General features: G+C 46.9%; 1 protein-coding gene across 1 annotated transcript in view; it reads left to right on the forward strand.

Annotated features, from left to right (window-relative positions):
- The first annotated feature begins 733 nt into the window (after positions 1-733).
- RTKN2 (rhotekin 2) overlaps positions 734-13,908 on the forward strand; it is a 106,028-nt gene continuing 92,853 nt past the window's right edge. Inside the window, exon 1 of the mRNA XM_050711978.1 lies at positions 734-1,050. Coding sequence (XP_050567935.1) covers positions 1,010-1,050 — 41 coding nt within the window. The 5' untranslated portion in view covers positions 734-1,009. The remainder of the gene's footprint in view (positions 1,051-13,908) is intronic.

The raw sequence follows: 13,908 nt of genomic DNA on the forward strand, positions 1-13,908 counted from the left end.
AAATACACCAGCTTTTCCAAAGAAGTATTGTCATGATTAAATAAAAAGGAATGACAAAAATACATACTGGGCTGCTTCTTAAAGCAGTTTCTGCCACGACTGCCTTCCAAACATGTTAGCAATGTTCACCTTAGGAGGTTTACTGACTCAGTTTTACTTTAGAAACTTTGAATTTCTTTAAACTAGTGTTGCTAAAAGACTGTCTTGACAAATTTATAAGAAGGAAAAGGCTGAGGAGGAATTCATTCCTTGGTTATACATTGTTTCCTTCGTATTTTTCATAGAAAGAGATGAAACTTAAATTCCAGAGTATGATGGTAGTGAAAGCGATAGTCTAGTCACGAAAGGATTTTTTCCTGACGGTGTCTCTCTCTTTCCAATCGGTGTTTATTTGTGTTGCTGTCTGAATTGGTTTTGGACACTGACCTTAAGATGTTTCCCTAACTTGAGACCTCACGATGTGAAATACGGTTTCCTTAAACCCATGAAGGAAAGAAATTGGATGGGACTGGTTATTTAGATCACATTGTGCAACAAAACTTAAGGGAAAAGCCTTTGGAGCAGTTCCAGGCCAGCTGCGGCTCGTCGGATGTGGCTGACTCAGAGGACATCAGACGGTCTGTGCTGGACGGCGCTGTGCTTGCTGACACAGTGGCTTGGAAAAGGCTCTGGGGATGGTTTTTGGGAGGGAAGGAAGGGGAAAAACATGGCCTGTCCAAGGCACTTCTCGCATTGTTGACAATAACCTGTGCGATGGGTAGCCCCCAGGTTGAAATGAGCAGCAGCCTCTGCCCAAGCCGCGGTGGCTGAAGCTGTGCGCGGACCCGTGTCGGGAGCTGGTCTGTGAGAGTTGCTCTGGCTGATGGAAGCGGCGGTCTGTTGTGTGTCCGTTTGGAGCTGGCTGAAGCTGTCCCTAAAAATAGCTGCCTGCCTGTGAGTCACAAATCACCAGTCTGAAAAGAAATCGGATGAGTAGCCCTCAACCTGGAGTATCCTGGAGCCTGCCCAGATGTGTTTTGAGGAGAGGGGCCCTGTCCTGGCCACATGCAGGTACCTGTGGCCTCGGAGATGAGGGGAGACTGAAGCAGCCATGCCCTCATCAGGGGCTTAGGGACTAATTGGCTACCAGGCTGTTATCGGCAGGAGAAAGTTGTGGCGTGGTCACAAGTGTACTGGTAGTCACCTCTAAGAAATTCAATGGGCTTCACCAGGACTTATCACTGGGGGCAGCAATGCTTGCGTGTGGTTTGTGGTGGTAAACATCAAGGTATGGCAGCTAGGATCCTCTCGAGTTGATCAATTATTTCACTTTGTGCATGTTGAAGTCTTCAGTTGCCACCTGAATGACTGTGGTGGCTGGTGGGTTGCTGGGTGCTTTGCTCAGAAATAAGTTATCTTGTGCAATCTGCAACTTGAGTGAGAGCATAACCCCAAGATAACAAAGATCGGAGGCTGGTCATGAGGAGCAGCTGCCTGCCTGTCACCAGTTCCTCACCATGGTCACCACCTGTGTCCCACCATGTCTCAGCCTTGCTCTGTCCCAGTGTGATGGGTACAGTGAGAGGGGTATGGAGGGAAAATCCTTATAGGTGACTGTTGGCATCTACAGCTTCCATTCCTTTTCTCCTTAAGGATGCAGCCTGAAGCCCTGGTTTGGCCAAGAGTTATAAACCATTTCTTTGCTTAGAAAATTGTAACTCTTCAAGAAATCCACCTCTGTGTCATGCAACATCCTTTTGGTAGAGGATCTAAGAGTGTGAGTGCTTTCTTTCATTAGGATCATGGGGTTGATTGAACTATTAGGTACAAATAAATATTGCTACTAATTTGTTCCACCTCATTTAAGAAGGATGGTGGAGGGGTCAATTGCCTTGTCCCTCTCAGGTGGAGCCCCTCCGTTGCCCTGGGCAGGACCCGTGACTGGACAGGGGAGGTTTAGCTGATGGAGTAACTGCACCGTTTGCTGGAAGAAGTTAGTGTGAAAAATATTTAGCCTGAGCCTCAGGGTTGCAGAAAGAAGCCTGGCTTTTTCTGTAGGGAAACAAGTGCTTTCTAAGAACAAACAGAAAACCTCCAACCCCCTTATCTTCCAATAAGTAAAAATATTGGTGACCGTGTTTTGAAGCCTCCCTGCTCATGTAGTTGCTGGGATGACCAAGGAGAGGACAGGTGGCGGTGCTTACGGTGGCCGGCGTCCCTCCTTTCCGGTGCGGTGGGAACAGCCCCAGGGATCCAGGTGCCTGCTGCAGAGCACTCGGCAGACTCACTGCTTGGCAGAGCCACAGCTTGTGTGGGGCCTTCCAGGGCATCCCAAATGAGACCTGCTTGTATGATTCAGATCTGGGGTGTGACCTGCTTCTGCTCATGCTTATTTCAGATATCATGTAAAATAGCTCGTGGCTTAGCAGCTTTTATTGATTTTTCTTTTCTGTTTTTGGTCTATGTGTAAGACACTCATTTCAAGTCCTTCCTATCAAAGCTATCGGTGCATTTCTGAAGTTAAGGTGTTCAGGAAGCCAGTTGTTTAGCTTGGATACCTCAGTACATCGGTTTTCCCATCACTGTGTTAAGCAACTAGATAAAGTGAAATATACGATCAAATTGTAAGAACACATTTTTCTTTCCTGAAGTTGCGAGGATCTTCTCTTTACCTTCGTATGCAAAGTGACACCATAGCTGGAATTTATGTTAAAGGAAACATCCAGCAGCATAATCCATTTCACCTCCACAGACGTATTTACCAATCTTAATAATAGTGGTTACGTATCTGTGGTTCAGTTTTGCAGTTATCCACATATGTTAAGCATACAATTTCCTGTTATACTTTTGTTGGCAGAAATAGAACTGACATTTTTCACACAACTTGGTTTTTATTTGCTAATATCCATATAAAACACTAGATTTATTGACAGAAACTTTCAGAAGGACAGCCCGCTTCCCCAGACCTGACGACTATAGAAATTTCAGGCACTGAGGAAAGAGATCTACATCACTCTCCAACTCCATGACACCTCCAGCACGGTCAGTAAAGCTTGCTGGTTGCTGGGCTTTCATTTCCACCTGGAGCAGATAGCAAGAAGCAGGGCACACCCTAGATGCACTGAGTAACCTTGGGGCAGCAGCTGAGAAATCACCACAAACACTTTTATCTGAGTAGATCCCATCTGGCTGTCCCACCTTGCAGTAACCAGTTTGCCTTGAGAATTTCCGGGTCATCATTGCAGGTTTTGAAAGAGGACGTGGGAAGCATGGCAATGTTTTTGTCTGCTAGACCCTGAGAAAGCATGTTTCTGGACTTCCAAAAGTCCAGCTGCTGTTTGAGAGCTGCAAGAGGAGGAAATGAAGTCAGGGACAGACACCAGCCTGTGGATGAGTCTCTTGCAAGGGAAAGTGGGAACAGGACAGAGAACGGAGAGAAGAGGTGCAGCTGAAGCTGCTTCCCATCCTATTCACAGCATGGCCCTCCTAGCTGTGCTCACTCTGAGGTTTGGTGTTGCAAGGAAAAATTCCAGACACATTACTCATTTATGTTAGAGTCTGTTGACCTGATATTGTAAGCTGGGAAAACAGACTTGAAACAAAGAGGCCAGACATGAGTGAACAGAATGGTAATGACTTTACAGTAAATTGTGTCATTTTGAAGAGGTTAATAATATGCTCGTATTTTACTGAATGTATTAAAACTCTTAGTTAAATATTGTATGTTACTGGAAGGGAAATAAAATTTTATTTAAGTGGGAGCATTTTAATTTTATCACATTTCCTTTGATTTCCTTGAAGTCTCCAAAATTGATTTTACAGGATTTTCAAAGTGGATGGTGTGCTTATAGTTTTGCTACGTTTGCTGCTGAAAACAAAGAAAGCAGTGCTTCAAGATTAACATGATTAAGAACTAGACCCTGCCAAAACTTACACATGTGCAATTGAATGCATGCAAGTATTCTCCATGCACTAATTCAGACTACTCACATGAGTCAAGTTAAGAGCCTAATTGCATGCAGGTATTGTTTCCTCAAAATTAAGTAATTTGGTTTCTGAGGCTGTGAAGACCTGGTGTTATGCAGCTCCCATGACCCCTGAAATAAGAAAGCATTGTAAAGACTGCATAAAATGACTTCTTTTGTTAAAATATTACTGAGACGAATGCTCCCCTCTCAGCTCCGATCGATATAATCTGAATGTTGCATCATTTCATCTAAAAGAGCTGCAGGTTTATATACTTTTTCTGTGCAGAGCCACATGAAATGAAAACTAATGAGGTTCAAAAGGTTTCTGAACGTTTCAAAAAAAGAGTTTCATTTCAGTTTCCCATCTGGAAACTGCCAGAATTGAGGGGGGAGGGGCTCCTTATTTCTTCCACAAGATCCTCTTGAGATCTTTTGTTAATGTGAATTTGCCCTCACGAACCCACAAAGGGTCCATTCCCAGATGTTTCCCCACCCGCTTTTTGGGGCAGACCCGCGGGTGTTTTCCCACCCGCCATCCCTGTGGTTGGCACCAGTTAGTGCAGGGCACAGATCCCATCTTGTGGACGTGGCTGCGTGCGGCTGGGTCACAGCAGCGATGTTTGTGGTGTGAGGCAGCAGCGAGTTCCCATCTCCACGCTGGGCGTTAGCAGCTGGCCGGAGCTGTGCCCCTTCCCTCCCCAGCCCCTCTGCGCTAGGCATCTTCTGAGTCGTGCCTACTGAACGCATCCTGGTGGGAGGGCAGAGCTCTGTGCCATCACCCTGCTCCTTGGCTTCCCTTTGTGCGCCTCTTGGGAAGTAGCCTGTGGTGCCCCAAGATCATTGCCCTAGAGATGCTCCCATCCTGCCTGCTCTTCAGGTTCATATTGCTCATAAAATCTCAGTGTTAGACTCCTTGCAGTTGTTTCAGCTGGGACTATATTTATCTCTCTCCAGTGAAGCAATTTTCTTCTGTAAACGGTTGCAAATTCAGTTTGAGGCTGCCTTCTTTCCTGAGTGGTGTTCTGACTGTTCTTTAGTTCTCCTGCATCCTTTCCTGATGAGAAGCATTTTCTCAGACACCTCATAAGGCCTTGTCCATCCCCTGCTTATGGACTGCAGCTCTCTGATGACAGGGCTCTCCCTTTTCAGACTGAACTAATTACTCTATTTAACATCTGCTAGCTCCCTGGAGCAGTTAACTTTTCATAACTCTTCCCACTCTCCCTAAGATAGCTGTTTTTGTGCCACAACGCTGGCTTCTGGGAGTCTTTTATCTTTGAGTCGTGACACCCAGGACTCTCCAAGCAGTTAAATGGAGGGTGCTTGTGATCTGCTTCTGACAGCTGCCCCAACTTCAGCCAAGATCCCTTTAAGTATATATTTTAAAGGATGATTATTGATTTTTGAAGTAGCTGGTTTTGGCCTTCGGACTTGAGATATCTTAAAGTTGTTCTGAATTTTGGAGTTTGGCATGAGTTCCTCCTCCAGGGATCACAGCATGCCTTGCACATCCTAACTCTCTTTAAACTAAACGCTTAAACATGAATTCCCCCCTCAAATTATGAGACACTTAAAATGAAGCTAAATCTATCTTTGGTGCAGGCTGCCCTAGCTAGTGGCGTATTGAAGTACCTGAAGTATAAGTAAGCATTGTCCCAGGCCAGGAAAAGTTGCTTCTAGACTTGAAGCAAAGTGCTTTCCCTTCCCACATCGTGTGGACCTCCATGCAGAGTGTGTGGCGGCAGCAGGAGGAGGTGGGAGATGAGCGAGGTGTAGGGGGACTACAGGGTGCCGTGGGACTTCTCCCAGCTCACCTGTGGTGGAGCGACTCGCTCTGCCTGCCCCCCTTCTCTGCGCCGAAGAGAAAAAAGGCCGGTGCTGAAAAATGCATCTCTTTGCAGGTACTAGCTAACTCATTTAAATGTCACTTAGCAGATGTGTAGACACAACCCTGCTGTTTAAAACACACTATCTGCTCATAATCACTGCAGGGGGAGTAAAGGCAGCTGTAATGAGCCTGTGGGATCAATAATTACTCTTAAGAGTCTGGTTCTGCCTGGTTTTAAGCACTAGCAAATACAGAGTGATGCCCGAGTTAGAAAGCTGGAGTTTGACGGCCCACTTTGCCAGTGCTAGTGCTGTGAAGAGCCAGAGGAGCTGCTGCCGCAGGAGATGGGCTCCAGGTGCGTGTGGCAGTGGCTGTGGGCAGGGGAAGGTACAGACCATCCCGAAACCCACATCCTGCTCCATGGGGCAGCAGCAGTCCCAGCTGGGAGCCACGTGGCTGTGTGGCCCTTTTCCCTGAGGCAGCACAGTTCAGTTTGCCTTGGCATTGTGTGGCTCCAGAGCTGTCCCCTCATAGCTGGCACATCTACAGGTGGCAGCCGCCTCTCCTTCGTGCTCCCAACATGTGAGCCTGGCTGATTGTGCTGTGAGCCAGCCTGCCCCACCTGGAGGCTCTGACACCACCTTTGTACCCCGCTCCCATTGCAGCTCCCGTCCTGTTGTTCTGACAGATCTCCGAGCTGTTTAATTCCTCTGTGTTTATGACGTTTGGCTCCTGCATTCGATATACCTCTTAGCTCCCTGTCATTCACAGGTCACGGTCAAGTTTGCATATTCCACTCATAAATAACACAGAATAAATAATGTCACTGATAAATATCTGAACAGCATTCGCCCCAGTGCCGATGCCGGAGGAGCTGGCCTGTACCTCTCGCTGGCCTGCTGCAGCACCTGCTTAATGACTTGCTGCTTCCTGCATGTCAGCTGGTTTTACGCTCACCGTTACTGGATTAATAACTGCTAGTTCCTTGCTTTCTGTGAGCCACCTCTGTGCCAGACGTTTTGTTAAAACCTGACAAATGGCTGCTTTTCCTCCTCAGAAGTCTTCAGTTTTACTGTCTCTGCTCAGCAACTGCTAGGGCTAAAAGAGAGTCGTCATTAAAGTAATAGGTCCTAAACACGGAGCTGGCATTCGCTGCACAAGTGAAAGCTGCAAACAAGAGCCATAGGTGACTCACTAAAAGGCTTTGGCGTGATGTGTTTCCAGTGGCTCAGCAGCCAGCAGAGCACAGTGGATGGCTCAGCACATGACTGCAAAGGAAAATAAATTAAGGAGCAGGAAAGCCGGAGAGGCTTGAAGCAAGATGCTGATACAATTACAGCAGAAGTGAAACCCGAGCACTCTCTGAAGGGCTGAGTAACGTGTATGGTAGAGCTGTTGATGTACCTGACACAATACCTTTAAAAACAAAATCCTGTTCATTTCCTCCAGCACGTTTGTTTCCTACCAAACAGGATGTGTAGCAGGAACGTAATACTCAAGGCAGTGCAGTCTGCACTGGCACGTGGCCAGTGGCAGCCACTGTCTCCTGACTGGCCCAGCACAGGGGCCGAGGAGCTTCTCTCTGCAACCTGCAGCAGGCAGGACTGGCTGCGAGGTGGCCATGGCCCAGGAGCCCCCAGCCTCCCCACGGCTTGGCAGCAGCCAGAGCACTGAGAGCACCCAGGGCTGGGTGGCTGCTAGCCAGTAGCATGCGTCGTGTCCAAGTGAGATGAGGAGCAGCTGTGTGATGCTCCCTGGGGCTTGTTTCTTGGGATGGTGCATCCCTGCGGGTGGCAGGGAGGAGTATTTGGCAAAGGGGCCCCAGTGCAATGTAAGTGTGAGTACAGTGGCTGCAGTGTGAGGAACCTATGGGCCAGTATCAGCACCGAGGCGCTGCTGCTGGGCTCAGTGTAGCAATATTTCATCTAGTGTTAACCAGAAAATAATCTGCTCCTTCAAAGCTCACAAATGCTTTGGACTGAGTTTAGAGACCACCAAACAAATGGATATTTTGAAGTACTTTGGGATATTATTTGTCCCAGCCTCTCCCTTTTCTGGTACAATTGCTTTGAAGGTCTGTGGCTACTTTGAACCTCAAATTCAAAATGGAATGTCCATGGTGGGGACCCATGTAACTCAAAGTTGCTGTGAGCTTCCTCCTTTTGAAGCCACCAGGTTTTTTGCACCTCTGGCCATGAGACTGACAGCATTTGGCTGTGTTGTGCTGTCTGGCTGGAGGGGTAGCACAGGCCTTGGTCCCTGCCTGCCTCAAGCGTCACCCGTACCAAAGCTGTTTCACTGGCCACAGTATCACCCATAGAGCCGTGTCTGTCATTGGCCCGTGGTTGTACAGCCTGGAGTTTTACACTGCAATCGTATTTGAGCGCATAATTGCTTTCTCTTGTAGTAACAAATCAGGTTGGAAAATGGAGACCAAATGATAAAGTATCTAATAAAGAAAACTGAGAAATCAGATTCCAGTACATATTGGGCCTTATTAACTTAAGGAGCAGTATTAAGGCATCTATTCTCACTGTTAGTATTTTTTTTCCCAGTGAAAGCTGGAAAGTCAAACCACAGGTACTGTCAGAAGCAGGTATTGCAGCCATTGGGGAGAGAGAAGATGGAAGAAAAAAAAAAGGCCAGCTATGAACAGCCAGCTCTGGACTGTCGGTGGCTATCCTAAGCAGCAGTGGCTGCAAGCAGCAGTGATACCGAAGAGGTAACCCTGCTGCTGGGTGAGGCTGTCGTGTATGACAAACACACATCACCAACAGGGAGAGAGCTGGGTGGCTGTGGTATTTTCCAGTAAGAAATTTCAGAGAAACATAGGTGTTTGTACTGACAAAATACATCCTGGTTATTTAATTCTCGATGCAAACTGTCTTCTCTAGAAGTTGCCACTCTGAAAGTTTGCCCTCCAAATTGCATCCCTGAGTGCTCCAGGAGATGCAAAGGCACAGGCTCTCAGCAGCAACGCAGCATTGCTGCTCCCTATACCAAGCCTGAGCGCCCAGCTCTGGGCAATGTGGCACAAACGCTCCCCATGAGGTCTTGACTTCCAAAATATTGGGGGGTCATGAGCACCAGTGACTTTTTTCTGCTCTATTTGGTGTAAATAGTGTCACTTGGAGGAGGTGTCCACTGTGTCTCTAGCAAATCATGTCTTTAGGCATGGAGATCTCTTTCTGAAGGGTAGGTAAATATCACAAACATTCGTTTTAAATCTTGTGGTTTTATTTTTAGGCTTAGAGCATTAATGAGACAAAAATGTCTTTCTGATTTATGAAAGCACTCTTCCTCTTAAATGATATGCAATGTACTGATAGGAAGTAATACAATGAAGGAAAACAAGTAACAGCAAATAACATTTCTAATTGGTCCTACGTATATTTGAATATAAGTGGGAATTAAGTGCTCTGGAATATTTTTAAAGGATGATACTGCTGCTTTCTGATGGTACTTTTATATTTGTCTGTAATGACTTGTTTGTCTATTTGGCAAAGCCATTCCTAATGGGACTGAGTCAGGCCCTTCGGTAGACCCCCGACATTTTTCCTGAAAGTGAGTGCACAAGGAGACTCCCAGGGACTCCCCAGCTCTATGTTTTCTCAGAAACCAGGTTCCAGCAGGGTGCCTTTTGAAGCAGAAAAAAAACCACCTCAGGTTAAAATCAAAGGCTCTTCTCATCCCACGGGGTCCTCGGAGGACAGGTCCATCCTCCATTCTTGTTTTCAAGTCCAGCACCTCCCATGTTTTTACAGCCCTAGCCCACTCCCCCATGCCCCCAGGCAAGCCTCCATCTCTCAGTCACCTCCGAGGCTGGTTTGGGGATTCTTCCCGCTCCTCCTGGGGCACACCAAGCCCTGGGGATTTGCAGTCATCTGGTCATCTCTGCCCCTTCTCATGCTCCATCTCCAAACCAAGGGTGCCCCAAGCTCCCTGGGGAGAGAGAGACCCTGCCTCCTCTCAGGAGGCTCCATCGCACCCCAGGTGCTGCAGGAGGGCAAGGCGCGTAGGCAGCTCCCCTCCCTGTCTCTGCCGCAGGCTGGGACATGCTGAACGCCCACGGGAGACAGCAAATGTGGACCAGAGCCAGGCCACCAAATGGGTTGTGTGGAGGATTCCCTCTTTTGCAGAGTTACTGCCTGATGCCTTTTTACAGCCAAGTTTTAGAGCCTCCCCAAAGGAAGGGCATGGAAAAAGCACTGGGAGTGAAGATGACGCTGGGCAGCTGTGCTGGGTTCACACTGTGGTGCCCATTTGTAGTAGGAGATTCGTACTGGGCGTAACTATAAACTGTTGTCAATCTACTCTGGAAACTTGAGACTGCTCGGTAATATCCGGCTTTGCAAGGTTGTTTCTTTGCAAGTTTATTTACATTTGTTTCATAGTCGGGACCATGCGGAAGTTGCCACGGAAGGCAACAAGAACAACTCTCAATTTGCTGAGTCCCGGCTGAAAAGCCTAGACAGCAAATCACATTCCTATTTTTTCTCTAAATAATTCAAAGGGGGAAAAAAAACCTAGCATCTTTGTCTATAAAGACTTTGTTTATATTAAGGAAAGTTTACACAGCTTGTAGAGAATTAATCTGTAGGAAATGACATCTCTGTATCTTCTCCATCTTATATACATGGTCACCACCTCACTCCAAATCACACCGCCGCTTGGGTCAGGACTCTGGGGTTATCAGAAAGATTTCAGGTTTCAAAAAGAATTACTTTTAATGTTAGATTGAGAAAAATGAGCGGAAGGAGCATGTGTAAAGTCTTGCTTTGTATCTTCTTCAGAGGAGCTAGGCTTGGTTAATATCCTGACCTGAACAGATCCTGGGAAAATGCAGTAGGTTCGGTTTGCCCTGTGTTTTCCATCATGGACCACAATCTGTATCGGTTCCACCAAGTGCAGCTGGGAATAGGACTGGGCATCAGTGAGAGGTGGGAGAGGGCTGGCATGGGTCTCAGCCAGCCACAGCCCTTCTGCTGAGTTTGGTAGGCAGAAGCTTTAGAAAGGCACAGCTGAATTGTGGGAGACATTGATGCTTTGCGGGCACGGGAACCAAAAGGGCTGTCCGAATTGCAGAAAAGCTGGATCAAGGTGATGGTCAGGATCTGACTCCTGCTTCCCTATGGCCTGAAGGAGGGGTCAGGAAAAAGTCAAACCTGGTCAAAGCCGAATGGAGGGCTCCCAGTGTCTGGGGTCACTTTAAAAATGTAAAAAACACAGACTCCTGAATGAACTTTTCATGTCCGCTGAACCTCGCCTCTGCACATCCTGCTCCCATGGGCAGTGGGAATGACAAAATTGTGAGCTATACTTGTAATATTTTTAGCCCAGACTGCAACAAGAAGTACTGGACATCTTATGGGAGAGCACGTTTCCGCAGGCCTTCAACAATATTTGTTTTTATCCATAAAGCTTGGGTAAAAGTTAGCTGTCATCCAAGTCTCAAACATTGTGTGTCTATCAGCTGAAACAAGTATGTCCGTGCATGTGAAAGGTACTTGTTATAAATGAGCACTGTACCTAGAATAAAAAAGTACCAGAGGGCACTTGGGATCTGTGAGCAGTGAAAGCATTACAGTAAATGTGAAATTTGAGGGTGCAGAAGAAGACTGAAGCACACGGGTTAATATTTCAGCAGCAGCCATGCCCAGTAGGCTGGAAGCTTTTCTGCACAGCTTTGGGAAGCTGCTGGGATGCGAGCTGCTGCAAAGCCTTTGTGTGTAACGCTGGTGGCATTTGGGCCTCCAGGGGAGGCCAGTTTGCCATTAGCCTCCAACACTTCCTTCATGGTCCCAAGTGAAACTGCGTGTTGGTAGAAACCTTCTTCACACCTGGAAGTAAATCCCCAGTTGAGTTTGTCTGATAAACAGGAAGGAAGCAGAAGTGTCACTCCCGTGTTTTCCACAGATTTCCCTTGCCTGCCCCAGGAATTCAAGTGCTCCCGTGGACTCAGTTGGCCTTTGTAGCTCTCTTGGCCTGCCTTGTTTAACCTGGCACGGCCCGAGGTTTTCCATTCAACTGTTAGCAGGCGTTCTTGGTAGCATGCACTCTCCCCCCCACGAATCCCTGAGTTGTGGCTATCTTTTAAAACCAAAATAATAGCAATGATAAATAAATAGTGCAATCCAGGAGTCCTGTGAGAGAGGAAGATGAAGCTCTAGTAATAACTAAGGGTCAAAACATAAAGGAAAGACCAAACAGGAAATAACGGTGGGGTTGGGACACAGTGGGGACTGGATGGGACCGCGGACACTGCATTGGCAGTTGTGTTGCTGGCTGGTGGCCAAAAGAGCTGGTGGCCTCTGCCCCGGGGTGGATTGGATCGGGGTGCGCTCGGCATGTGGCCTCTGTGTGCTGGGATCGGCAGGGACCGTAACACTGAAGAGGAGCCGATGTTGTGCCGCCGTGGTGGCCCAAAGGGGCACCCCCAAAAGCGTGGCCAAGCGGTGTAGGCAGGCCCACGTGGAGACTTGCTGTCCTGCCGACCATGCTGGAGCCCTGCCATGGATTCAGTCCAGCACATCTGAGGAGTACTAAATTCACTACATTTTTTTAAGAGGGGAAAAATTAGATTTATTTTCAAGATGGATCATGATGTCTTTAACTTCCTTTCATTTTTGGAAATAAAGACTGGTGCGTGGAAGGAGGGACCTCTACCACACAAAATCAATATCAATTATGATGCTGTAAAAGACTAGGCCGTGCATACATGCTGCGGCAATGACAAAACCGCGTCCCCTTTGTGTAGGGAGTACTTAGCTCTTTCATAGCATTTGTGGCTGTAGTGGTAGTTGAGCTATTAAAGGAACAATTGATGAGGCTAGCTGACGTCAATACTTGAAAGGAACTTCACCTGTTTTAGAAGCAAAAATAAAAACGGATGTCTGTTAAAAAATATAATTTAAGGTAATCAGAATGCCATATAATAAGAGCTCTGCTGCACATAATTGGTGTTCCTCTCTTATTTAGCATAGCGGTTTGTCTGTATTCAATTTGCTCACATGGGTTGGTTATTGCTTTTGGTTATTACTATCTATATCTAATGACAAGTAAACTTCTGTTCTTTTTTCTCATTCCTTTCAAAATGGCCTCATGTCATTTTGCATTTAAAGGGAGAATACACATGTATCTGGCTGGACCAAAGTCCTAGATAAGTTTTGCAGTTGCAGAGCACTTTATTCAAGATTCAGAGAGATTGTCTGCCTTGCTTCAGTTAGCAGCTGCATGTGAGCAGGGAAGAAGTGGGATTTCACTTCAGAGGTAAAGCTCCTAAAATGCACTGGCAGCTCAGTGCTTCAGGGTTAGCGGTCTTCTCCTGGAGGGCAGGTTACAATTCAGCCTTTTGGGGTGAGCACCTGAGGCCCCGTCCTGGTTTTCTAATCTAATCTATGTCACTCTGAACTTCCCTGAGTCTCCTGAACTTCACTAGCTCAGTGTCACAGAGACACAGCGGGGCTGAGGTAGGGAGGGACCTCAGGAGGTCATCTGGCCCCGTCCAAGATAGGACTCCAGACCTGAATGGTGTTTGACGTGACAGTAAAATATAAAAATTCACAGAAGCATGAGCTGAAATGACGGGTTTTAAGTTTCCAGTTAATGGGTAAAAAGCTTCCTAAAGCCCTAAATAAAACTATCTTTTGCCCTCATTCCCTGTGCTACAAGTGTTTGGCAGGAGAAGCTTGCTTTTATATTTTCCCTTGGCCAGAGCTCTCTTCCCACCCAGCCCCACTGTCCCTGCGCTAGCCTGTTCATGTTATCAGAGTTCACCCCCTAGATGATCTGTTACCTGGTTCTCTGTCCAGGATATATTAATTTGAAAAAGAGGATCATCAAGTTTAACAGCTTTCCTTTTCTGTGCCAGCTGCCGTAATTTCTCCTGTCACCTCTGGGGATTTTAGCTGAATAGTGAGACAAAACCATGCAGGAAAGGTAACAACGTCCCTCATTTAAAGTGGGCTTTTCACGAGGAATGTTCCCCCTCCCAAAATAAAGGCTGGATTCTCTCCTCTGATGTGTAGGAAGGGCCAGCTGAAATGTATATATCCGAGTACTATATTTTGCTGAATGTTTACAGTTATGAGATTTCTGATGAGATGACTAGATGACCTCCTAAAGCCCTTTCCC

This window comes from Cygnus atratus, chromosome 7 (genome assembly GCF_013377495.2).
Source record: "Cygnus atratus isolate AKBS03 ecotype Queensland, Australia chromosome 7, CAtr_DNAZoo_HiC_assembly, whole genome shotgun sequence".
NCBI lineage: Eukaryota > Metazoa > Chordata > Aves > Anseriformes > Anatidae > Cygnus > Cygnus atratus.